Source organism: Contarinia nasturtii, unplaced genomic scaffold (genome assembly GCF_009176525.2).
Source record: "Contarinia nasturtii isolate CC-2019 unplaced genomic scaffold, AAFC_CNas_1.1 Cnas_scaffold_1699, whole genome shotgun sequence".
In the NCBI taxonomy this organism is placed as follows: domain Eukaryota; kingdom Metazoa; phylum Arthropoda; class Insecta; order Diptera; family Cecidomyiidae; genus Contarinia; species Contarinia nasturtii.
Window position 1 is genome coordinate 4,118,174 of NW_022199032.1, and position 27,085 is coordinate 4,145,258.

Below are 27,085 nucleotides of genomic sequence, written 5' to 3' on the forward strand. Positions count from 1 at the left end.
TCCGTGTTTGTATTTGTCTTTGATATCATCACTGATTAGCATTATCACGGAAAAAAATTGTTTCTTTTTTTTGTTATTTTTCTAAAGTTCATAATCGTTTGTTTAACTGGCCATTTATTTATTTTTCTTTTAAATATGGAAAGTCTAAGCAAAGGTATTTTCACAACATCAATTCATAAAACATTTAATTCGAAAATGAATGTTTTGATTTCATTTTAGCATTGCGAATTTCATTGATTCAATTGAAAATTGGTAAATCAAAACTGGAGAATATTGCACATGCATGTAACAGTATTCGCAAAACGGTCGAAAAAGATAAACCAACAGTCGTTGCATTGCCCGAATGCTTCAATTCACCGTATGGAACATCATTTTTTAACGAGTATGCCGAAAACATTCCCGACGGTGATACGTGCAAGGCTTTATCAAACGTTGCAAAAGAGTTAAGTGTATATCTCATTGGCGGCACTATCCCTGAACGTGATAATAGCGATAATAAACTTTATAACACTTGCACCGTTTGGTCTCCATCGGGTGATTTAATTGCAAAATATCGTAAAGTATGTGAATCACTTCGGAATCAAGCACATTTTTCAATTAGACAAAATTATCCGTATAATTTAGATCCATTTATTCGACATCGATGTTAAAGGTGGCATTCGCTTTAAGGAATCGGAAACATTGTCGGCCGGTAATAAGCTGGCTTATCTTAATTTAAATGGCTTTAAAATTGGAATCGGTATTTGTTATGACATTCGCTTCGAAGAATTGGCCCGTATTTATCGCAACAATGGTATTTGTTTGAAATTAATGCACGAAAAACGTTATGATGTGAGAAATGAAATTTAAATTTTAGGCTGTCATATGCTGCTCTATCCGGCTGCTTTCAATATGACCACAGGCCCATTACACTGGGAACTATTGCAACGAGCTCGTGCCAATGATTTACAACTATTTGTGGCAACTGTTTCGCCAGGTTAAATTGTCGATAAAACATGGATATTGTAAAAAATGTGTAATTTTTTATTCAATTTCAACAGCTAGAGACACCACATCGAATTATGTGGCTTGGGGTCATTCAACAATCGTCGATCCATGGGGGAAAATTGTTAAATCAGCACAAGATGGTGAAGAGACAATTGTTGCCGATCTTGGTAATTATCAATCCAAAAATTCGTCTACATTTTGCTTGAAGTCAATTTATTTTCAATTTTTGCAGATACAAGTCTGGTACAGAAAGTCAGAGAACAAATTCCTGTATCGAATCAACGTCGCTTGGATTTATACGATACTTTATCAAGATTTTAATTAAAACACAAACGTTTTTATTGTACACGTGCGTGTGATAATCTTTTGGATTTTTTTTAATTAAAAAATGTTTTGTTATAATATTTATTTCGAAGTTTTTTCGGTAATTTAATGGAAAAATCAATCGCTTTGGCTAATTTTGGTTGGTATTTAGACAATAGTACAAAAATTGAATATATTTTGCCAAATAAATGGCAGTCTGTGAATCTTTGCATAATAGAACATTTCGTTTTGCGTCATTCACATAGTTCATTTGGTTGTCTTCTTCGAGCTTTGAACGACTTTCCGTCGATTGCACCTGTGTTTTTGATAAATACTGTAAAATTCGTTGTCGATGGAACTGAAATATAAACATAGATAAATAATGTCCCAAATAATTGAATGAAGTGTTTTTTATACATACTTGTTGGCTATCATCATCACTTTTATTGGCCAATATAAGACTTGTGGCATCGTTTGGATCGATAATAGCTCTTGTTCGTGATATAGGAAGAACGGTTGCTAATTCGTTGTCACTATCAAGTATCAATAGGATCAATTTCGTTGTGATGGCAACAGTGACATCCGATAATTTATCTTTTTCTTGAACTGTTGCAAAGGCCACCCACAAAACAGAATCGTTATAATCAATTTTTGATAAAATTTTCCATGCAACTTTTGTCAAACACATTGGTGTTTGGCATTCATTTGATGTGGCGATATCTCTTGATATTGGCATTGCATTAAAACCAACTGTATGTAAAACACCTTGTCCGGTCAATGCCAGAAATTCGGCTGCACCGCTGATCGGTTTAGTTACAACACCGATAATACCTAGGGGAGAATCACAAAAGAAAAGAATAGAATTAATTTAAAATAATCGACAAATAATCGAAAAAGAATCAATAACAATTATTAAAAAATAGAATGTGAATTGCCCCTAGATGCGTACCCTTTCCAAGTCCAGTAAAAACTTCGACCGATGATTTCGCTTCGAGCGCATGCCTTGCAATGCCACCAACAGCCCCGAGTAAATTTATTCCGAATCCAGTTAAACCTTGACTTATGCCATGTGTTATGGATGATGGTCGCATTCGTCGTATTGCTTCGGTGCGTTCCAAGTGTTCATCGTCTAAAGTTAAACGATCCAGATTTCGTGCAACCGATGCAGCTAATTTTGTAACCGAATTCACAGTGCCAGCTGTTATATTTTTTATAAGAGACGCTGAACCATATGTAATGCCAAGTAAAACACCCCATGGACCACGCATCAAACCTTGTACCGGCATCGAGACAAAGTCCCACAAACCAGTTGATACGGATCGAGCCAAACCGCTTGGACTTCAATTTGAACAATAAAAAAATTATTTACTGTGAATGAATTGAAATCAGTATTTTTCTTACCTGCCGAGAATTTCAAGTGAACCGACCACCCATCCGGCACCAAAAATGGCATCAGAAACATAATGCATTCCAATATTATAACCAAGTCTCATTGTTGTTGTATAAATATTTTTGTATTCAAATTGGGCGAAATGCAATGGGCTATGATCTAATGCGATGTACATTCTACAAATAAAAACGAAATTTACACTCAAAATCGAAATCGAAAATATTAATTGTCATATACCTAATGCATGTGTGAACCGATAGTAAAATACTGAGTGGTTTAATACAAAGTCGATTCAAGCGTAATGGTTCCGAAAAGAACGATAATATTTGTTCGCTAATAATTTTTGGTATGAGTACTTCGCCACCATTTAATTCGACGCGATCATTTGAATCGGGTATATAAACAACGTTTGATGGTAGATTTTCAATGGCAAAATCAAGTAAAGCGGCGATAAATTTATCTTCGATGTAAACACGAAGCGGTTGCATACTGCAAATGATCTCTTTTGCACTAAATTCCGTGTCTTCTAGCAGAATTTTGAAATGGCCAATGTGATTTTCAAATAATTGTTCGTGCATCAACGGAAGTGAAAATGAAGTTGGACTTGTTGTTGTTGTTGATGATGATGATCGTTCCGATGGATTTGCATTAGGTTTGGTTTTATCTATAATATCGGCACCTTTAAAATTTTTACTATTTACTTTTGACTCATTTTGGCTACACAAAATCACCGGGAAATCGTATTTTCCCGTCGAATATAAATTATTGTCAACTTGAATATTTCCAAAACCGAATTCAAGTTTTCTCTCCTGAAAAATTGGAAAAACAGATTTATTTGATAAGAAAATTTAAAAGAAAAATAATTTTTTGTTCATTCTTACCTCTTCCACATAACGAACAATAAAATCATCGAAAAATATTGAAGCGATATTATTTTTTATGCACAAATTCTCTTTGTCATCGTCGTACAGAACGAAATTAACTTCCTTAATGAATATATTTGCAATGAAATTGTGTATAATTGTTTTCGATGAAAAATTCACTTTATTTGACTGACGAATACGCTGCAATTCGGTGGCACAATTCTTTGCATCGATGGAATCGTTGATCAAATCACTATTATTATTGGAACTGTTCGGGCTGCTTAATTTTGTATGGACTACTTTGACGTTAAATTCTTTTTTCTGTTGAAATTAAAACAAAACTCATGAATTTTCAATCACAAAATTAAGCGGTCAAATTTTAATACAAATAAAATAATTAAAAATGATCACTGTCGACGAAATGATTTTTTTAAAAATAATTATACTCACAAAATCAATGTGCTCTAGTAGAATTTTGACGGTTTTATTAACGCTATATGAAGTCAATTTTATATCACCATAGAGCGGTAATGCTAAATATTTTTCATCTTGTTTGTTCGTTTCCACCGGTATTGACCATTTAATATCACCACCTAATCAATTATTGAAATTTAATGGAATTTTTTTTTTTAATGTCAAATTTTTTCTATCCTCACCACTATTCGCACATCCAAAAATCAAATGCACATTGGAATTATGTTTTTCGGGAAACCGTTCATTGACCGATGGTGGTGCAAAATTCATGCGACCATATGACGGTATTGTGCAACACCATTGAAAATTTTCATCATGAATTGATTTCTTTGGCTTGAGGCTCTTTGAAAAATCGGCAAAATCAGCTTCAGCAACAAATATTAAGATATTCGTTTGATTATCAATTTCAATGAATGGATAGCGATCCTCATAAACTGATATGTACAATTGATCATTATGTTGATTCACCGATGCAGCCAATGATATCTTATTGAGAAAAAAAATCAGATTTTTTTCGAAAAATAAATTTTACATGAAATAATTTTTCTTCATACTCACATTTGTTTCATTGTACTGTAAGCCGAATGCGGTTCGGGTAATCGGTTTATTGATTAAAATTGGTGGTGCGCAATTGCTAAAATTATCATCCGATCCAATAACAATGTAGTAATTCAAGTCTTTCATATTATTTAACGATTTATATGTTTTTTGGGAAATATCACAAAATACTGTACAGCCACAGCCTTTGAATCTAAAATAGAACCACATTTCCACATTATTATATTTCCCCAAAAAAACACCGCTTTCATTTTACTCACATATTGTCGGTAGTTTGATTGTTATTCAACATTGACAATGGTGTTGATTTTTCAAGAAGTGATCTTATAATGTCATCATAGGAGAGTTTTTCATTGCGATGAATACAAAATGCATGGAATTTAAGATGATATTTTGAAAAATTGCATAGCACAAAATGTGATTGAATTGATAGAATTTTGGAGTTATTTTCATTTATAGCAGTCAAACAAAATTTTGCAAAATGATTTGTTCCAATTTTTTCGGCAACAATTGTCGATCCATTATCTGGTAAATAGTACGATGTATGACGCGATACATTTTTTTCTTCGGTTAAACGAATTTTTGGCATTGTTATCCATTCATCATGACATTGGAATTTTATATAGAATCCAGACTAAGAAACGAATCAGAATCGAAATATTATTATTACTAAAATATTTTCACTTTAAAATCGATTATTTTCAACAAATTCAAGCTAAAAAAATTACCGTAATCGTCATAGGTATGGTCATGTAATTGGACTGGACACAACATTCTTTTTCATTCGTTGGTTCAACGATAAAAATGTCGAAGCCCAAATTATTGATTATTAAACATGGTGGTATTACATTTAATTCCATTGCACATGATAAACTGCGACTAGCAGAAAATTTACAAATTGGAGCAGACGATATTTCGTGTGATGCTTTACGATCGATGTTCAACTGAGAAATAAAAATATGAGCATCAACCATCAGAATTGATCAAAATCAATAAAATTAATCCAAATAAAGTTATCTTTTTTGTTCAATTTGTTTACCTCTTTCTCGAAACGACATGGCCATTTTAACTCATTCGGCTTTTCCAATTCTTTGATAATATCGTTAATGGTCTTGAAATGAACGGGAACGGAGAAAAATGATCTTTTATCAATATTTTTGTACGTTAAAATAAGTTCGTTTATCTCCTTATTTTCGGAACTGCATGAAAAAAAAAAACAGAAAAAAATTATCGATCACATTGATATATTGGAAGTATAAATTAAAACGTAAGGATTCGTATCTAACTTCATATCTATCACACATGCAATTGTTTGGACAGTGAAAGCTGTTGTATCTTAAAGAGCGTCAAAAAATCTACTAAATTCGATCTGTCAAAGTGAAAACAATTCTGCACACACAAGTTTTTTATTGCGATTAAAATGTCGAATTACGTTCCAACAAAACAGCATTTGCGGGAAGCAATGCTTTTGTACTTTAATCAAAAGAAAAGTGCTGCTGAATGTCATCGTTTGTTGCCGAAACGTATCCCAAATATTCAATTTCAATAAGTGTATGTGAAAAATGGTTTAGAAGATTCAGAAGTGGTGATTTTGACACGGAAGACAAAGAGCGTCCAGGCCAGCCGAAAAAATTTGAAGATGAAGAATTGGAATTGTTACTCGATGAAGATCCATGCCAAACGCAAGAAGAACTCGCTAAATCATTGGGAGTTACTCAAGCAACCATTTCACAACGTTTAAAAGCATTGAGGTTCATCCAAAAATTTGGAATCTGGTTGCTGCACGAATTGAAACCGAGAGATGTTGAAAGGCGTTTTACCATCTGTGAAATGCTGCTCGCAAGACAAAAAAGCAAGTCATTTTTGGATCGAATTGTTACGGGCGATGAAAAGTGGATCCACTACGATAACCCAAAGCGAAAAAAAATCATACGTTCGACGCGGCGAACCAGGACCATCGCAATCAAAGCAAGATATTCATTGCCGGAAGGTAATGCTCTGTGTTTGGTGGGATCAAAAGGGTATCGTGTATTATGAGCTGCTGGAACCGGGTGAAACAGTCACAGGAGATCGCTATCGACTACAACTGATGCGATTGAAGCGAGCATTGGACAAAGATCGGAAAGAATGGAGGGGAAAACACAACCGGTTAATTCTTCAACATGACAATGTTCGGCCACATATTGCAAATGTCGTCAAACAATACTTGTCGACAATAGGATGGGAGGTTCTACCCCACCCGCCGTATTCACCAGACATTGCTCCTTCTGATTACTACTTGTTTCGTACGATGCAAAACGAATTGGGAGGCAAACGCTTCACTTCTTCGGAGGAAATCGCAAATTGGGTCGGTTCGTATTTTCGTTCAAAACAACAACCATTCTTTTGGCACGGAATCCATGAATTGCCTGGAAAATGGGAAAAAGTAGTGGCTAGCGATGGACAATACTTTGAATAAAAAAATGTGTACCATCCTCTTGAAATAAATGCCCAATTTCAGTGAAAAATCCTTACGTTTTAATTTATACTTCCAATAGGAAACTGTAAATATCAATCTTACCCTAAATTGAGTGCAAATGTATGTTCTGTATCAAAAGTGCCAGCAATTTGTAAATCAGTGCAGGTTCCTTTTCCATCAATTGTATACAATTTATTGTTTTCCTTGTCTTGAATATTGATATGCATCGGCAACAATGAGCGTACCGTGAAGAATGGCCACAAGATGATTAAAATACGTTTTGCTTGCAATTTGCCCGATATTCGTTCGCCAATATACTCCGTGTGTATTCTCACCGAGAATGTTGCATACTTTTGATCCGTTTTGAGTGGCACTGATAAGCAAAAAGTTTAAAAAAATTAGATTTAATATCATAACCACCACCACAAATGAAGAAAGAAAATTTACCTTTCACCAGCCACGGAATGTTTGATGTCGGTTTTCCCAGCGGAATTTCGCCAGACCATCCGTTTGCATTTTCATGTACCAACTGAAGTCGAATATATGCATCACATGAGTCATCGCATGCGTCAAAGAATGACCCATTGCCCATCGATGTCATTAAAATGACACTTGGATTTGTATTGGAATTTTCCGCATCCATGTATTGTAATTTGGTTTTATCTTTATAATGAATTTGAAACGATTCATTGGTCATGTTCATCAATTCAATTTGACCTTTGATGATCACCTGTTTTTGTGTGGTCGATAGTTTGCGTGTGGTCACCAGTAGCATTTTATTTGTTGCAACATTTAGCATTTTCATTTCGTTGGTATCGTTCAATGAAAATGCTTCGGACACTTCAACAATGCTATTCTCTGATTTGATCGAGAATCGAAGTTTCTGTGGCGATTTTTCCGTACGAAATGCATAGTAAAAACATTCATTTGTTTGCAACCAAATTGTTTCTTCTGTTGAATCTTGACCAAATTTGACAGATGCTGACATTGAATTACAAATCACAAGGCGTGACATGATTGGCATTTGAATTTCAATTGGTGTATTTTGCCATACACTTTTTGCTGTTGCAATCGCACAACCGGCAGCCGGTCCATATTTCATGCTCAATTTATCGGCCGTTAAATGTATGACGTTTGGGCGATTGTCCGTCGAAAATTCAATAAAACTGCCAATTGAAACCGTATCAATTAGTGGTATCACATTCAAATAACTTGAATCGAATATATTAATGCCGAATGTAAATTCATTGTACACTTTTGCCAGCATATCACCATAAACATTGATATTGACATTTATGCTACCGAAATTAATTTGACAAAACTCCTGTGTAACATCCGTGTGCTCTTCAACTTTTAATGTGTATTTGGATAGAATTTCCGGCGGGCATGATTGCACATTCACACAACTATTCAATATCGACATTGTAATTTTGTTTACTTTGAAATTGGCCTGTAATTTTGGTACATTTTCCACATTGAATATTGAATCGATGCGAATAAAACTGATGATTGTTCGTGGCGACAGGAAATCTTGCAATGGATTCGTTTCATCCGGTTCGATGAAGGTGGTGGCATCCATTGATTCAATTAATACAATACGCCACACCGATGCGGTTAATTTTTGTTTTGGTAGCTTTACTTCATGCGATTTTTTGTTACCAATTACAAATGTTACATACGGAAAAAATGTATTATGCGATTCTTGAAAATACTCCAGTTGACATTTCATATTGACATCAAACTATTTCGAAATGGAAAATTCATTAAGCATGGTACGAAAGTTTGAATTTTTTTTTTTGCATTGAAAATTACCTGTCCTGGAATGGGATAGATCTGGATGAAATTGATCGTTCTTGGATGGGGATAACGCCAACATATTTGCATATCAGCTCCGCTGTTCAGTAGGTAAATTTGATATGGCGACGGCAATGAATTATCTCCATTGGAAATGATATATTCAAATGTTCCAAGCCTGAAATTTTTCTTTATTTATTTCTTGTTGCATTTCTTTTACAAAAACCAAAAAAAAAAAAAAAATTCTCCCAACCAACCTAAGATCATCTTGAAAGTACTCCTCGTTCGTTCGACTATTCGACGGAGCTATTCTTGGTAATTCATACGAATTAAGATGTTCCGCATTATACTCTGGCTTATTTTGATGTAAGTGGCATTCTTTTTCTTTGGCATGTTGATTCGTTGCATTGAAACAGCGATTAATGCACGACCAAAAATCCAATTGAACTTTGGCAAATGTCCAAAAATCGTTTGGATTAATTTGCAAATGAATAATATTTGATGTGAAATTCGTTGAAATCACAAGTCGTTTGCTCCATTTCTCCTGTGACAGTGCACATTCAAAGGTCATTGATGTTGGATTTAATAGCATTGAATTTTGTGTATTCACTGACACCGAATCAATATTGGTTGAATACGTAATTTGTTTCATGCGTTCGTGCACGCTAATTTTATTATTCCATTTGAATAGCGATAGGCTAACCACACGATCCATCGATGTCATAAAATTGATTGATATCTTTGTCATATTAAATTCAATGCTATTCGGGCCACCGATTAATTTACGAATTTCCTTGATATTGTTCAAATGAAGAATCGGCCGTTCATTCACTTGGCTATTGATTATCCGGTCTTTGTAGAAAACATGTTCCATCGTTTCTTTGAAACCAAATAGATTCTCGACACTTGTCGGTGTCAATTTAATTTGAATCGGTTTACGTACATTGCATTGAACTTTGATGTCATTATCATTGTCCGTTCGGCATATAACACGTTGAAATTCAATTAATGCTGGTGATATGCCGGTTTCATCCAATTCACTCTTATGCGTATCAAAGATAATGTCACTTTGTTCCCACACCTTTTGATTGTGCATTTTCAATGTTAAATTGAACAGTGACAGTCGTTCCATTGTTTCGGCCGATTCATGAACACAGTAAAAATTTGGTTGCATCATTTGTACGGCCATTAATGGTATATTTTGATGTTGTACAATTTTATTGTATAATTGTACAGTGAATGCGCCACCAACAAATGATAACATGTGTGGAATGTCAATTTTTTGTGTGCTTAGTTTTTCATTAGACTTACGTTTATCGTGATAGCAATTGGACTTAAAACCCGAATCGCTCAAATGATTGTCAAATTGATCGTTAATTGTTCGAAAATGAGTGGTACATTTATCCATTCGTTGTCGTTTTGCTGGTATGCATGTTGATTCGATTGTTTGTTGTCTAAACACATTTGAAAATTTCAATCGTAAATCATTGAGCAATTCAATGTCGTTCAGTGTTAAATTCAGACACAAATCACTAATGCAATTGATTTCAAGCGCTTGTCCACAAACGACAATATTTTGAAAAACAATTGCTGGCGCATAAATCACCGATAGTACGCAATCGTTAAAAATTGTATTGATATTTAATGATGGTTTTTCAGTTTGATTATTCCAATCGAAGGCTGGATTTTCGTTATTAGCCGGACACGTAAATTGTAGAATTTCATCCCAATTTCCCGTAAAAACGGACACATTTTTCAATAATAGCTCATATTGTCGATCTTCAATAATCGAACCGGGCGTATTTATCATCCGAAGCTGAGCCGCTTTAACATAAATATCCTCACGAACTGGTTTCCGTATCACCGGATTCTCAACCGACGGTGCAATTGTGATGGCGTTCATTTTAACGATTAAAACATTTGATTCGGTTGCAATTTCACCATTTGTATTTGGCAACCATAATTGAAGACCTTTACAATCAAAAAATAACAGCGGAAGATCTCGTACACAATACACGGTCGCATTGTCAACATCACATTCATTTCGATCGCTTAACGAATTAACGCTACACATTTCATCGTTTATGCTTAATATCACAGAAAGAACATCGGACTCCAATTTTAAGTCGATCGATTGCATGGTGATCAATATTTCGGTAATGGTATCGATATCATTTCGGAATCCCATTACTTTTTTTGTGGCCGATGTGCCCCATCGACTGTGCACATTTGATGCAACGGCCATGGTTGCAACCACCTCCAAAAATGTCTCTTGTGATTCAACGGTCAATGCATCCGAACGACTTATCATATTTAATACATCAATTTCGCCGGTGATTTTATTTTTCATTTTGCGCATGCCATTTATTGAGCCAAATTTTGCTTTTGCTTTTGTGTACGCACTTTGCTTGTCAATGCTCACAATAATATCCTCAAGATCGATTAGCAATTCGACATTGTTGGTGTGCGTGGTTGAGTCATTCAGTGATAATGTAAATTTTGTTATTGTCCATTGCAATAAACAATGAATTTTCGAAACATTTTTATCAATATTTGAAATGACATCTTCGCTTGATCGTTCACTGTTTGTTGTTTCGCAGAAGAAATCATTGATTTGGGTGTCGTAGAATTGTGCTGGCACATCAATAACCGTATTTGGTTGTTTTTTCTTCGATTTACGCAGCAACAAAATATTTAGCGAACCATAAATTTGCTTTATCTATAAGAAAAAAATATTTAAATTCAAAAAAATGAAAAAAAAAAAATACGAAATGAAAATTACACAAACCTGAGCCGAATCCAGATTCAATCGAATCGGCGTTGTATCCAAATGAATTACAAACGACATCTCTTCGCCAATGACCGTTCCGCCCGTATTCTCTTTTTTCGTCAAGTCTAACGTTAATTTTGTGTTAACATTGGGCAAAAATATTCGTTGATCATTGTTGATGACCGTAAAACAGATGAAATCATTCAATTCAATATTCCATGGAAAGCTATTTACACCGAGCATCCAATTTTCCGTCAAATCAATTGGAAAATTTGCTTTCAACACACTTTGTATATTCTTGAATTTTGTCGTTTGAATAGCAAGACTTGGTAATCTTCAAAGAGAAAACAAAAAAGGTTAATACCATCTTTTTTTCCATCAAAGAATGATAAAATACCTAAAGCATGTCATTAAAATATGTTTTTCAGCGTCAATCAAATGTTTTAGCGTGCTTGTCTCCTGTTCCATGTACAAACATTTATTTGGACAAACAATTGTCATCGATTGCGCATTAATATAGACTATGGTTTGTTTGATGTACTCATACCTAAACAACAAATGATGATTAAAAATGTTATCATGACCAAATGTTTATCAGTTAAACTAAAATTACCATTCGATAAATCGTTGTTGATCGGTATGTTCCTTGGTTCTTGTGGCCGATGTTACAATCGACATTGTTGTTATTGAGTTCGAATGAACTGATTCAGTGCGAAGCAACGGTTTGCTCACTTTACTCGATTTACGAACTTTCTTTTGCGCTTTTTCATCGGACATTGTTGATACTTCTGGTAGACAGTTAGAAGTAAAATTCGATTTAAAAAAAAAGATGTTGGGCTTGACACTGATAATTCTGAACTTGTAATAACCAATTTAAAAATAGAAACGAAATAAATGTACCTGTTGAGTTTCCAAACGGTAGTTCATAGCTCAAAAATTGATGAAGCAGTGAATCAAAGCTTACGATCAACTTCTGCAATTCAATATTTACAATTGGTGGATGTTTAATTTTTTGTGTGTGTATCGGATATTGCACTGTGCATTCGAATAGATTGCTTTCGAAGTGTTCGTTTGAAAAGAAGATGCTTTTACCCTTGTACGCATCGTTCGGATTGAATGTGTCAAGTTCATGTGGTGAATGAGCAAAACCAACGATTGCACCAACACTGCCCCGTACACCCAATACATTGTCGATAAAAATCACAGACGCTTCGCCATTTACCATGCACAATTCAATTTTCGGTAAATTACTTTGGCACATATCGATTGCATGAAATGTTTTAATATATTTAACAGGAATATCAGCACAAATGCCATTTTTTGTGCATGCCCCAAATAATTGTGCGAATAGTAAATATTGTGGTTTATTAAATGTCAATTCAATTCTCGATACCATTAGCTGGTACGTATAATTTTGCATTCGAATCATTTTCCATAGTTCTGGCTGTATGAGTGTGTCGTAGTTGAGCTTGAAATTTGACATTGAAAATAGTTGAAATCGTTTTTTATTGTAGACGATATCAAGTGATGTTTGTTCAATTACGGCTCCATATCGATTGAAACAATTTTCTTTAAGTTTTTCGGTTGGATCGGGCAATTGGCACGTAGTGTTTATCAATTTTTCCGGATACAATGGCATCGTAACACCGAATTCGGCACGACTTACGTTGAACATAAGACACGGCATTTGCTTAAAATCATTTAATTCGTTGCTTTGAAAATGATCGCCATTCAAATGATAATATTCAATTGTTGATTTATTCAGGTACACACAGCATTTTCGAAGTGGAATACAATCAAGAAGTGATTCATAGTCATCGGTCGATGGTGGTGTTAGTTGTGATAGCATTTCCGTACGATTTGCTGCCAAATATGGTGCAACATACGTGTATTGTTGGCATTGATCGTTCAGTGTATTGTACAAATGAAGTAAGCTTGTGTCAATTTTAAGATTAAATTTTCCAAAAAAAATTCGCATAAAATATTCTTCGGTCACTAAATCGTGGTCACCGCTACCTATTGAATGCGTACCATACGAACGTGTGTCATCCATCGTGTGTCGATAGTTAACAATGTCAATTGATAAGGCCGGCGTTGTTGCAAGCAGTGTTGCTTCCGTGAAACGAAGTAGATGCGATTGAAAATCGCATTCATACAATAGCGGTGGGCTTACATTTTTATTTGGATCTTTTAATGAATCCGATAGAAATGTCTCACTGTCCGCCTTACTTTTATGTCCCGACAAAAAAATCGTTGGTAAATTAAGTTTTTTACCGCATGTACAATTTCCCAATGGAAATACACCGATATATGAAATGCCACCTTTGACATTTGTCCATTTCTTGCCAATGCTTATCGCATCGAATGAAACACCCGACAATGTTATCTTCAAAATCGGATGATATTTGTACACTGTATTCGTTTGGATGATACTGTTCGCAACGACCTCTTGTGATTTTATTGTAATATTGATATTTTTCGCATAGAATCCATTGTGAAAAATATGGCCTTGTGAGTCTAAACGCTCCTCTTCGATTGATGCCGGAAATAATTCGGGTAACATATTCCAAATCCATGTTGTATACGAACCATCAATATAGTCAACCGTTTGACCGCTGCCGGTTGTTGTATCTTGTCCCGTTCGTCGTGCACCATGCAAATTTGTATGGAATTCTCGTAACATTTGCACCAATAAATACATACGAATGAGCATTGGAAATTGTTGCACCGATATTTTAAAGTCAATATTTTCGGTGAATATATCGATTCGGGTGATTGAGTCAAGATGTGCCGTTGTTAAATTATATTTTCGAATCATTCGTGCTTGTAATGAGCAACGATATAATATTGGCTCTTGACACACATCGATTTTACCTTGTGCATTCCGTTTGTCCAGACATATCGTTAAATCATTTATGTTTATCACTTTTTTAAGCATCACTTTCACTGGATTTATGTCAACGAATGCCGGATTCCAATTGTCGTCGGCCGAATCGATTGATAACATTTGTATGTTCATCGATAGCACGATATCATCTTCGATATACTTGAAAATGATGTTATTCAATTTGATTGAAATGTTGTTGGCAATTTTATTAATCAATGTTGCCATATAGCCAGGCGGTTCTTGTGCTATTTGAGGCGATTGTGGCGGTTTTGCGTCATCTCGTTCCTTTTTTTCGCCATCGCCTGATTTCAGCTTCACCACAAATTCTACAATGAAATTACAGACATGTTTTTTTTTCTTTTAACAATAGTTTAGTTGCGTAAGTTAACCTACCGATTGTATTGACATTTATTTGTATGGGTTCCGATGCTATTTTCGTCCACGGAACGCGAACCGTTAGCTCATGAATGTGACCAGAAACAATGTTCAACGGCAAATGAAGTTCTTCTTGTAAGACGTCCAATCGAATGTCAAGATTTTGAAAGGAAACTTCACCGCCCCACAGCGATACCTAGATACGCAGCATAAAATAATTTGATTAAGCCAAATAATTGAGGCCAACGAGAGTCGAATTTTTGCCACGCCGATTGTTGTTATCATTTTTTTTTTTCTTTTTCATTTTAAATTACCTGTGCATTTTGTGGTCGAAAATCTTTGACATACTTGTCTATGTAGTTAATAATAATTGGTGAAATATATGATTCAATTTTAAACATGTTTCGTTCGATTAAAATACAAAAAACATTCTTGGAAAATAAATTATACTACTATGGATAAAGACGATACAAAAACATTTTGCTTCTATTTTTTTTCGGCATTGAAAACTGACAACTCGACGAAAATACAAATCAGCAATGTCAAAACAAATACAATACACACACACAACATGCTTTTATTTACAAAAATAAAAACCATTGCTACGCCGTCGATTCGCACGTGTGTATTGGTTTATCCCTATCGGGGGACAAAGTTTACTTGACTGCATTTGACATGTATCGGCACCATATAATATCGCTGTTTAATTTATATGAAAAGATGTAAACAATGCATTGATATACCATCATCATTCATTCGATTTTTTTTAAATACCAAAATCAACTTTGCATTCATTCAACATTTTCCTGGTCTCTTTTAAATTTTCTGATCCTTATCATAGTAAAAACTTCTTCAAATCGAACTGCATGCAAAAGTGCGTTGGAGAAAATTCGTTGAGAAAATTTTTGGTTCGGATGAAACTCGTGAAAAATTTATAGGTTTTTTTTCGGGAAGCGTGCGCATTCTTCATTCTGCTCAAATCCATCCGAAATTTCGAATGGGCATAACAAGAAAGAGAGAGAGAGAGAGAGGGGACGTGTGTAAAAGATAGGAATTCGTGGGATTGTATTTCACACAACGAGTGAAAAGTGTGGACACGAAAAAGAATTTATACTGGCTCTGTATTTCAAACCACACTGGCATTCTCGCATAACACCGACGTACAATAAATATATATTCGTCGTAGTTTTAAAATAAAACGAGCCAAAGAGAGAAGGACAGAGAGGGAAAATATAAAAAAAATCAATATTTTCTTCAACTGAGATTGCGTAGCCTATGGGGCGTGAATTTTTTTCCCCTATACACATATGCTCTAGATTGGATTCAGTGAAATAATTTCTTTCTTTCCAACACATTTTTATACATGTTACCAAGTATGCGGGGAAAGGATTCTCTAGTTGCCTTGGCAGTAATTACATAACTGGAACACGAAATAGCAGCTCGGTAAATATCCCTAATCATATAGTTAATTCTTTTATTTATTTTTTTTTCTTGGTCGATACATTATTTTCAAATAATTCTCGCTCTTTCATATAAAAATGAAATAGCCTGAATGAGAGTGAGAAAATAACTGAAAAAAGAATGAAGTTTAGTTCTGATCGAAAATCAAGAGAGCGAGGCAAAGAGAGAGAAAGAGAATTTGGATACCGCACTGTTCATGTGTAGCTTCTTTGGTGTTTGAGGAGATCTATGCGTATTTCGATAAATTCACACACAGAGAAAACGTCAAATTGACATACGAACGCGCAATCGATACATAAATGGGCCTTTTAAGTGGCAACAGTGCATCTCACATATTTTCACTTCACCATCAATAGTCGCAGCAGCCAGCTCTTCTTTTTTTGTGTTCTCTTTCTCTCTCTATGTGTTGTATTGTTCGACGTAGTCGTTGGCTTTGCGCTCTGTGTTAAGGCAAAACAGTATCGACGTCGACAACAACGACGACGGCTACTACCATTGAGCGCAGCGGCTGAGAGAGTGTACAAGATTTTTATATTTATATTTTTTTTTCGTTCTGTCGAAGTTTTTTCCTTCTTCTTTTCAAGCCCATTTCATTAATCGTAACAAAATTTCGTGTATTTTTCGTTTCCAAATATTTTTCGGCTTTCATTTTTCAAGTGTATTTTATTCTAATTGCTGAATTTCATTTTTGCAGGAATTGTACGAGTACGAAAATACCATATACAGCGAAAGAGAATTGCAATTTTTGAAGTTCAACACACTGTGCATGTGTTGTTTTACAGAATTTTAATGTGACAAATTCATAAATTGTTTATTGAATTTGAGTGGTTGGCGATTGTGTATTGATTTGAAAATAAAGTGGCAATTGTTTTGCAAGGAGCAAAAAATCGGTGTATAGATGCGCTTCGTTAATATATTATTTTGAGCAAGTTTTGCCAGTGTCAAACGAGAGTGTAAAGTGCATGGTGAACCGTATTACAGAGTCCGTGTGTTATTTGTACGTATTTGAGGTGCATTGATTTTTATCTTTTTGAAGAAGAGAAGAGAGAAAAAAAAACAACGTACAACAATCACAGAAAAAAAGTATAAAGAAAAGAAGAAAAAGATTCAACGTATAAAAGATATATAATACACAAACTTACCTACATGAATGTGTAGTATTTATGTGGATGTGTGCGAGATTAATATGCTGTATGTGAAGATCATGAACGCCTTTTTTCGGAACATCAATATTTTCATGCTTGAGAAAAATGGAATGGAGTTTATCTCGTATTAAACGGAATGATTATAAACATGTATTTTTGGATAGTATTTTCTTATTTATGTTTTGGTAAGTATTTATTCTCGAAAATGCAAATTTCTATAAATCTATCTATCTTTTTTAAATTAAAATTGAGATGTCTGAATTTGTTTTATTTTTTTTGAGTATCAACTTCACGTTTGTTTGTTTATTTATTCGGTTTGATTGAAAGAATTTTCATCAATTTGATTAAAATTGATGGTGAAGGCTTCATTAAATGTGAAAACACCAAAATCCATCATTCACGACTTACTTTCTCTAGAGCCCGAATGTCGATAATTTTGATAAAATTGATTGATTCCGAAAACAACAACGAACACAATGTACGGACTCCGGGGGCTTCATTTCATCAATTCTATACATTTATTGTACTATAATCGTAATAATGTTTCACAGTGTACAAACTCGACCGCCTGCCTATTTGGAAACATTTGAACAAAAACGCAGAGAATAATAAGAAAACTATAACTCACAAACGACTCTTCTCATTGTTAACGCGCAAAAATGTCTCCGAATCATCGAAATCCAGAGCGACAGCATAAAAAAAAACGAGTAAAAAAAGCAAACAATGAGAGTATAATAGATGGAAAGTTGGATAAATTAAATATTCGTTTTATTCATTTTTGTTTATCGTTCCCTTTTGGGTACGACAAAATGTTGCGACAGTATGGACGACATTGCGACACAACATTTTGCTACATCAGATAAATTCCTTATATTTTTCGCAGTGCCGAAAGTTTTTCATCAATAATAATGCGATACCAAATGTGTGTATCGGTCGAATGAGATATTTTTGTATCAACTATCAAACCATTGCCGATTTCCAATGAAAATTGCATCGAGTGTCGCAGAGCCCGTATCGAAAATGCAAAATTTGCCATGCAACACACTAATAAATCAATAAAAATCAAAGTGATTTTCAATGTGTATCATTTCTTTTTGCAGCCCCTGTACAACATTCTATATGCATTGCATACGTGTGTATAGAGATGAAAATGAAGCGAAAAAGTAAAAATAAATGCTCTCTATCTAGAGGCACATACGGTTTCTCGGCACGTATTACAACATATTTTTCAACCATATACCATATATGCGCAAAACTGTCGATTCGCTCAAAGTGGTCAATTGATTCTTCATTCTCTGTGCACCGTTTTATGTATACACTACAAACACGAATACAAATCATTCTCTATCTATCATTATGACAATGTCAAAGCTGTTTGGACAAACAAAGCAAATACACGGAAAATAAGCGTAAATATGTCACAGAAAAATGTTTGCCGTTGATGGGCAAATCAAATTGTATCGAAGACCGTCTATATCGTCGAGTCACGCTGTGATTACAATGATTCGGATAGAGTTTGTGTATGTGTTTGTGTGTATATGCGGGGTATATTGGAAAGGGAAAAAATAGAAAATACGTAAATTTTCTATAGAAAATATTACCACCAAATATGTACACAAACATTGAAGATGAAGACAAAAAAAAAAACACACAAACACATTATGTTTACGGGCGGAAAAGGGAATTGTAATGCACACAATGGGAATGAAGGACGATGTAAAAGAAGAGAAAAAACAATGTGAATATAGGTTCATTTTGATATGATAGTTGTGTGCGCTCGCTCATTCTATATCGTTGTAAAAAGTCATTTGATCCGACCGAATAAGGGAACTATATCCCTTTGCAGTGTTTGTAACAACACTGTTGTTCCACTTAAGATTTTTGCTCGTTTCGGAATTGCGTGCTCACCGTATTTCTTTCATCGATGATGCAATACAAATCGTGGGCTTGGGTGTGTGTGTGACAGAGAGAGAGAGAGAGAGAGAGAGAGAAGAGAGAGCATGTATGTGTAATGTAATATATGTACTGCAAAGTGGTGCAAATCATTGAGCCTCTGTTATGAATGTTCATCGCGCTTACATAATACCGACTCTAACTGCCATTAACAGTAATAATTCGAACATGAACGTCCTTTTGACTTTTTCTGTGTATTGATGACGCGCGCGTGATGACTTTGCCATTTGATGGTGCATTAAAAGATTTAATTCGCGTCTGTACATCTGTCTATTTCTACTCATCCACCCTCTTTACAAGTGGACCCCGAAGTCATGCTGCATTGTGCGCACATGTTTCCACAATCCTCTCCATACATCTTATAACCATTTCAATGGAATATTCCTGCATTCAAAAAAGAAAAACAAGACACACACTAACAAGCTTCTCATCTTAGTCTATGTCTCTCTATTCATGCTGTGATATTTGTGTATCCGTTTAATTACTTGCATTTGTCGGACTCTTTTCCTCGTTTTTCATCCTTATGCTGTGTTCAGTAAAATGAAATCGACACTTTTATTATTTGAAAATTCATATAATTGGAAATGTGGTGTATGTGGATGAGAGAAAAAAAAGAGTAAAATAACACACTTATAAGTATGGGGATGGCTTACAATGCCGACAAATTCTTTTGAAAAGCACGCAAACGTTTTGAAAATATGCCATATTCAACCACTTGAAGGCTAATTTTCAATTGATTGAGACGCATTTCTTACGTATACATTGAATTGGATATACTTGAAAAAATACATTTTAATCGCTTTCAATGGCTTCCTTTTATTTATGGTGAATTATGGCAAATGATATTTGCCAAATATTGAACATTTAATTGAAAATCGCCTTTCCACACGTTGCTAGCTTCGTTTTTGTCACCACCACCACTACCAACATCTCTACCACCTTAACCGCCGTGCTATGGAAGTTATTTTATATGTTCTTAAGTTCATTTTGCAAACAATTCAATACAGTAGAACATTTCCGCCATACATAACTAGCACTTATCGAATTGTTATGGTTTTTATAGTTTGCACTTAAAGACGGCTGCAATAACAACCGATTGCAATCAAGAGAGAGAGCATATGATGTGTTATGTCTCGGTGTGAATAAAACATCAAATACACACACTTGACTTTGCCCAAGTTTTTGATATTTTAAATTGTTATGTTCTTTTCGTTCTCATTTCTCCACTTAAAATCCGTAAAAGGCAGTCTAGTTAGTAAATGTAACGATTGAAGACGATTGAGAATGAAGAATCGAAAGTGAGTGAGCGAGCGACCGAGTGAGACCGGGAGAGAGAAGGGAAAAGAGAGAAATATTATGTGAGAACTATGACTGCGAAGCAATTAAATTGAATGTTTGGTTATACAAAAGCAGTCGTTCGCCGTCTTTGATCTAAATTTTATTTATAAAAATGATCAAACAAGCTCTAGCCAGTCGGCGCTGCATTGCCACTTGCCGCACGTATACATTCACAAGAATACACACACCCAAAAACATCAACAAAAATGCACGCACATAAACCACACACTCATCTTCTCGGGTTTCGTTTTTTTTCTTCATTGGAATTTACTTGTTTCATTCACAGGCCATCTGCGTTAACACATCATCAAATCTGTTGTTCATTAAAAATATTTTTAATTGAAATGATGAAAATCGTTTGAAGTCAATGTGAAATGAATGTTTTTGTTTATCTGGTTTCAATCAGTTTTTCCATCATTTCATGTACATTGTTGTTGTTATTTTCCTGGAATTTTTTCTCACAATAAATTATTGAAACAAATTCTCTTGTTACATTTTACTTTTCCTGTTCCCTCTGTTTCTTCATTTTTCTTAATCTTAAAAAAAAATTCGATTTTCCCCTTTAGATTTTGCAAGTTCAGTTCAAGTTAGTTTTGACAAACCCGATAGTGGATTCTTCTTTAAGCATTCATCTGTACAACCACAGCAACAGCTATTAAATAATCCGATCTCAGATCTAAAAAATACACCGACATCAAGCAAAGAAATAAAAGATTCAGTGTTATCGTTCAATCGTTTTACCGTCGCTCAAGCAAATCATCCAGTATCAATACGTGCCAGCTATGGACCATTTTCAACGAAACAAACCGTACCAGCGCGGTTCATTGTACCCGAAGATTCGGACAATTTTGGCTATCAGTCGAAGGTAGGTGGTGTGATGCCATTTAAAATCATTTTAAGGCACTTTTTTTTGTCAAGATTGATTCAAAAGAGAGAAATTTCGAAATTGCATTTACTATTTAAAAAGTCATAAGTGGACAAGTAATAAATTGTGTAAATATCTCTGTTTTTTTTTCCTATTCTTCTTTAAATACCAAAATGAAGAGAGTACCAATTAGTATATAAGCAACATTTTGAACATTTAACGATGTGATTAGAGTATTAGTAAAATAAATTAACATTCATTTCCATTATTCTCGTTGTCTCTTTATGTCCGTGTCACACACACCACACACACAGTCCGATGGCAAAGTTAACTATGATATAAAACAAACGACAAATTATTTAGACATATCAGCTAGTTTAGTGCGGAATTATATACCGCGAGATTCGCCTGTACTACGTGTTCTATTTCACGGTGCCACCGATGCCGGCGTCTATTTACAACGAAGAAAAATCTGCATTCTACTACATGTTAATTTAGATTCGCATAAACCATTGCGCAATCACTGTATGCCCGATGGCGATGATAATGTATGCGTTGCCGAAGTGGTCATACCACCGGATTGGTGGCCAAAACTATCACCGCCCGACAAAGATGGCCACACAAATACCGTTAAAACGCCACAACCAATGGTCCAAGTGTCATACAGTGTATTTGAACCGCCAGCCAAAAATCCCGAACAATGTGAGCCAAAAGTACAAATACAACCAGCTACTGTATTTGCTCAGGTAAATATAGATTTATGTATATCTACATAAGCTCGTGCATAAATAAAGATAAAGACGAAATGAAAAAAAAAGAAAAAAAAAATGTGAACGAAACGTTGAACAATTATTTACTCTGATAATATTTGACCTGATTTTATTCTTTCTCTCTTTTTTTTCCTGTTTGTTACATATTTTATAGGTGCCATTGACACCAGCATTAACCGCTTACAAAGAACTTAAAGTTGATAATTTACTGACATTTTTAATTCCACATCAACCACTTTACCCATTATCCAAAGTTCATGTTCCAGTATTTTTACAAACAAAATCTGCACAAAACATAGCCATATTCGTAGTGAGGTGAGACTTTTTTTTTAATTTCTTCTCTTTTTATTTAAAAACTTACATACTTTCAATGAAAAATGCAATTTGCAAATTAATATATATAATTATTTTCGCTTTTCATGCAAACAGAGCACGAGCAAAGTCAGGTGTTAAGATTTTAGGAGCAACTGCCACAACCGACCAATGGAATGTTTCGTTTGAGTCTGAAAATACAAAGCAAACCGTTGCTCGTGTCACCATTTTCCGAAATGAACAAGAGAGCGAAAGCACTTTGTCACCACCAAGCATCGATGAAAATGAGTATGTTTCATTATTTTCTTTTCAAAATTCACCATTGATAGCATATGCGTTCTAATTCCCTTCTATTTTTGTTTCGTTTCTTCATCAACAACAAAAAAAAATGTGCTGTTGTCATTGTTTGTTTGAATTGATCGCAATTTGAATAGAGTGCTCGACATATTTTCATGGTTAATCGAAGTGGAAAATGTAACCAAAGAGAATCGAGATAGTGCAAAAATTATTTGGTCGGTGAATTTCGTACAAGATGCAAAACAGGATGGTCGAATACAAAACTACTCATCTGAAGTACTTACCACAATGCCATTTGATGGGAAACGTCAAAAAATTATTGCACGTTTTCAAATTATGAAGGACGATATTCAATCAATTCTACCTATAGCCAAGGTAATGCATACATTTTGATGAGAAATTCACGTTCACCGCATATCGCACATACAATTGTGACGATAATAGCAATTTGCTACATCACTTGACATTTGATACGATTTCTTTTAAATGCTTTTGTTTTCACAAACCATGTGTCTGCGTGTATAGGATCGCGAATTAATGAATACAGCCGTACTCACTGGCCGTCAAGTGTACAAGACGATGAAAGTATTTATTGTTTCACAAAGTGGAAAGGTTGCTGATATAACGCTTCAAAGTTCGTGCCATTCAGAAGATGAAAGTGTCATAAAGGTATGCATTTCCATACATGAGCCTCATAATTACTTTTTGCATTAAAGTGCTTCCATTGTGTGCTGAACTGAATGAATGAAAGAATGAATGAACGTATAATGTGTATACTGTACACTGTTGAGCACATGGACCATTGAAAGCAATACCATACATTCATTATTATTATTATTATTATTATTAATGCATTATGACATAGGTGTCAACGTCCTGTAGTTCAGTTTATGTCGACGGAACTGAAACAGAAGGATCATCAAATGCTTCAATTGTTATTAAATATGGTTCAAATTCTGGATTGGCTCGATTCACCGTATGGATGCCAGAATATCCATTAGAAGTGGCTGTGACCGATTTTCGTTTGTCACAAATCAAAGGATGGAAAATTCCCGTCGATGCTAAAAAGTATTTAATTTTTTTTTAAATCAATCCATTTCTTTTGCATGATAAATAATTCTTTTTCTTCTTCTGTGCGTGCGAACAGTGAACATCACAAGGAGAAACGACGCAAGAGAGCCAACAATTGGTACAAGAGTTCTGAAGAAGTGGGTAATGGCTCCGATAAGCATTCATGCCGAACACGTTACCAACAAACTCCAGTCGAAGTTTATGCACGTTTCATTGCTGTTGATCAAGTATGCGTGTGCCCATTTTGTGGAACTATAAAACGTTTCATTATTTTTATCTTTCTATTTGGCGGGCGCAATCTAATAATTTAAAATTGAACCATGTTTCAGCATTCGGGACGTGTTAGCTCGTACTTAACACGTAAGATGGCATTACGTATCACGGAATTGGTTGAGCCATTCATTCGGGTGGCTGATCCAAAAATCGCAACACTTAGCGGTCGCATACTTCAAGGTCGTACCATGGGCCGAACTGATGTACAAGTATTATCACCGATCAATGGTCGTGTTATTGGTTCGAAAGAGATTCGCGTTGGAAGTGATAAAGTCACCATTTCACGGTTATCCGTTCAGGTTGTGACCGGTTTGCAGTTGAACATCAACTCAGACGGTGTCTTAGAAAACGGATATATTGCCGAAACTCTTGTCACCAGACATTTAACCGCACAGTATCAGGAAGGCTTACTGGACATCGATATTGAGTTTTCCGATGGCACAAAAACACCATTACGGTAAGCAAATTGCCATGGATAAACATAGAATTATGAAGTTATTGTAGAATAGCGTCGGCTCACTTTTAATTTGACTTGTATAAATTGTATGTTACAACATGCAAATACACATTGCGAAATATAGATAGAACAATAGATAGAGATTGTGATAAAAAAAAGTGCATTAATTATAAAATATGGGCTTAATGTTTCATACAAAAAGTCATTATTCAAAATGGTGCGATGTTATCTAATTTGCTTTTATTGCAGTGACGTGAATGCTGATAATTACTATTTGCTGGTTGAAAGTTTGGATACCGAAGTGGTTGCGTTCGCTCCAATGTTGGCGTCAAGTTATCCTCGTGTGATTGCTGTTGGTGAAGGAAACGGTGATTTATTGCGTGTAACATTACTTTTACCCGAAGACTGCCGCGCTAAACGAAACAATCAATACAGTAAACAAGTACGTATTGCGCTGCCATTAAAAACGGCCAAGTTTCAATTAACATAAATTTGATGCTAATAAACCGTATTTTTCATATGATTTTAATTTATTTTCGATTTTTTTTTTTCGCTTTGAATTTTAGTCATTGAAAGATGCACAGGGACCACTTGCATCTACATTGGCGTCGGTTCAGGTTGATTTTAATACGGCTGAATTTCCGGATAGTCCAGATACATTCCAAAACGATGGTGTGGGTAGTCGCGACCGTAAAACCAATCAAGATTCGAACTCACTCACCGACATTCTAATTAACATACCATTGAATGATGAAAAGAAATCAATGGGTGGCGTCGGTGATTCACATCAACATCGCCATGGTATTTTATCGCTACAAAATCCAATCGGCAACTCAACCGCTTTGGAAATTGGCACATATTTGTTGCTATCAACAATTTGCTTCGCTATTGTACTTTTTGTAGTATCTTGTTTTGTGTACGCTTCCAAGCATAAAATGATGAATATTGAAAATAATAACAAAGATCGACCAGTCGTTGGTATGACAGTCGGAAATGCTACATCTGCATCGGGTCATTTTCCCATTTTACGTGAATCGCGTAAGCATCGTGAATCCACAACAAACGCACACAATTGGGTCTGGCTTGGGCGATCGACTATGGATCGTTCGTCGATGGTTCGTGAAAATCCCGATCAATTCGTTAATCCCAGAGGTATGTGAAGCACACAACCAAATCATTTCATATGACATAGAAAAAAATTCTCCAGTCGAAACAATGGACCAATGATTGAATGTATATAAAAATTTATCTATTTCCAGACTCGAGAATTCGCATCACAAGAAATCCACTACCATTGAATTATATGGAAGCACCAGATTCCATACAACAAGCATCGACATTTGACGATATCAGTCGAATCAATCGTGATGCCCGTTTCAGCATTGCTGGACCCTCCTACAGGTAGGCAATCGTTTTTTTTTTCGTTTTCTTCGCAAAGATCAAAGATCTTAAGTAGTTTCGTTTTAAGTACACTTGTGAAACTTTGAAAATACAAAATGTACATTTTTTTAATGTTATTTTTCGTATTTTAACTCAAACATGTTAGCAATACACAAGAAGTTCCATCGCACTCAGAACCGTCTACAAGCGTCAATTTAAGAAAGCACCACCATTGCCGTGGGCTCAACCGTAATGAAGACTATAGGCCTCCAGTCCCACCTCATGCACCTCATAGAAATATAGGCATAACTGCAAACGTTGTAAGAAATAATGTGTAATCAAGCCGCTAGATGTGTACGCATTAGAATCATTTCTCACATTTAAATTATTTAATTAAAAATGAAAAGGAAAAGAAAAAAAAAAACAGAAAAAAACACGAAAAAAAATTATTGCTACTATTAAATATACCATAAGCTATATGATTTTGTTATGCAGTACAAAGAGAAGACTAGTAAGACAGTATGAATGAATGATTTTTTTTTCTGTTTAATTTGTAAAATGCCATTTGTTTTTCATTTGAATTATTACAATTCAATTTTTATTATTATTATTTTGTCACGTGAAATACATTTATAGAGATATACATAAAATATGCATAAAAAAAGATTTAAAAAAATGCTAAAATGATACAAAAACAAAATTCCCTTTTCATTGAAAGAAAAGTCCCATTCTTATTTATAACCATGTCAACAACATTAATAATTGAATATTCAATTTCTGTCGCTTAAAGTGTTTTTTTTTAAGATTTCCAATGAAATACGCATTATTTTTCGCTTCAAATTCGTTTTTATTAAATGTTCGCAACGAGATTGGCAATCGCAGTGATTTAAATATTGAGATTTTA

The 27,085-nt window shown here is 34.8% G+C and overlaps 3 protein-coding genes across 6 annotated transcripts; 2 read left to right on the top strand and 1 right to left on the bottom strand.

Moving 5' to 3' along the window:
- Positions 1-16: 16 nt before the first annotated feature.
- LOC116346988 (omega-amidase NIT2) lies at positions 17-1,395 on the top strand. The gene is made up of 6 exons (XM_031777344.1): positions 17-154; positions 220-560; positions 625-793; positions 857-976; positions 1,041-1,154; positions 1,220-1,395. The coding sequence occupies exons 1-6, from the start codon at positions 136-138 to the stop codon at positions 1,306-1,308; spliced, it is 852 nt and encodes a 283-aa protein (XP_031633204.1). The 5' UTR covers positions 17-135; the 3' UTR covers positions 1,309-1,395.
- On the bottom strand, positions 1,326-15,363 carry LOC116346985 (vacuolar protein sorting-associated protein 13B). 2 transcript variants are annotated; one of them, XM_031777340.1, is made up of 22 exons: positions 15,174-15,363; positions 14,878-15,055; positions 12,498-14,810; positions 12,211-12,382; positions 11,995-12,144; positions 11,616-11,931; positions 9,085-11,546; positions 8,846-9,005; positions 7,481-8,774; positions 7,136-7,406; positions 5,615-5,774; positions 5,304-5,519; positions 4,836-5,209; positions 4,576-4,768; positions 4,200-4,503; positions 3,994-4,136; positions 3,562-3,864; positions 2,918-3,489; positions 2,692-2,856; positions 2,240-2,628; positions 1,712-2,121; positions 1,326-1,648 (listed from the first exon to the last, which is right to left on the bottom strand). In XM_031777340.1, exons 1-22 carry the CDS (start codon positions 15,258-15,260, stop codon positions 1,442-1,444), a joined length of 10,839 nt encoding a protein of 3,612 aa, XP_031633200.1. In that variant the 5' UTR covers positions 15,261-15,363; the 3' UTR covers positions 1,326-1,441. The 2 variants fall into 2 exon arrangements, with proteins under 2 accessions (XP_031633200.1, XP_031633199.1); XM_031777339.1 differs by having other exon boundaries at positions 12,211-12,385.
- Positions 15,364-15,746: 383 nt separating this feature from the next.
- LOC116346987 (transmembrane protein 132E) lies at positions 15,747-26,804 on the top strand. Of its 3 annotated transcripts, none has more exons than XM_031777342.1 (15): positions 15,747-16,302; positions 17,015-17,650; positions 21,323-21,621; positions 21,936-22,367; positions 22,546-22,706; positions 22,821-22,991; positions 23,138-23,375; positions 23,526-23,669; positions 23,866-24,068; positions 24,148-24,298; positions 24,401-24,801; positions 25,051-25,243; positions 25,368-25,953; positions 26,061-26,202; positions 26,348-26,804. In XM_031777342.1, the coding sequence occupies exons 2-15, from the start codon at positions 17,602-17,604 to the stop codon at positions 26,517-26,519; spliced, it is 3,342 nt and encodes a 1,113-aa protein (XP_031633202.1). In that variant the 5' UTR covers positions 15,747-16,302; positions 17,015-17,601; the 3' UTR covers positions 26,520-26,804. The 3 variants fall into 3 exon arrangements, with proteins under 3 accessions (XP_031633202.1, XP_031633201.1, XP_031633203.1); XM_031777341.1 differs by lacking the exon at positions 15,747-16,302 and adding an exon at positions 16,708-16,838; XM_031777343.1 differs by lacking the exon at positions 15,747-16,302 and adding an exon at positions 16,821-16,934.
- The last annotated feature ends 281 nt before the right edge of the window (positions 26,805-27,085 follow it).

Coding starts and splice junctions, on each gene's coding strand:
- LOC116346988 (XM_031777344.1), top strand. Junction 794..856: donor CCGTATTTATCGCAACAATG/GTATTTGTTTGA, acceptor TTTAAATTTTAG/GCTGTCATATGCTGCTCTAT. Junction 977..1,040: donor TGTGGCAACTGTTTCGCCAG/GTTAAATTGTCG, acceptor CAATTTCAACAG/CTAGAGACACCACATCGAAT.
- LOC116346985 (XM_031777339.1), bottom strand. CDS start 15,260: ATGTTTAAAATTGAATCATATATTTCACCAATTATTATTAACTACATA. Junction 11,932..11,994: donor ATTTTAATGACATGCTTTAG/GTATTTTATCAT, acceptor TTCTCTTTGAAG/ATTACCAAGTCTTGCTATTC. Junction 11,547..11,615: donor TGAATCTGGATTCGGCTCAG/GTTTGTGTAATT, acceptor TTTTTCTTATAG/ATAAAGCAAATTTATGGTTC.
- LOC116346987 (XM_031777342.1), top strand. CDS start 17,602: ATGATTATAAACATGTATTTTTGGATAGTATTTTCTTATTTATGTTTT. Junction 22,992..23,137: donor CCAAGCATCGATGAAAATGA/GTATGTTTCATT, acceptor CAATTTGAATAG/AGTGCTCGACATATTTTCAT. Junction 25,244..25,367: donor ACAATCAATACAGTAAACAA/GTACGTATTGCG, acceptor TTTGAATTTTAG/TCATTGAAAGATGCACAGGG.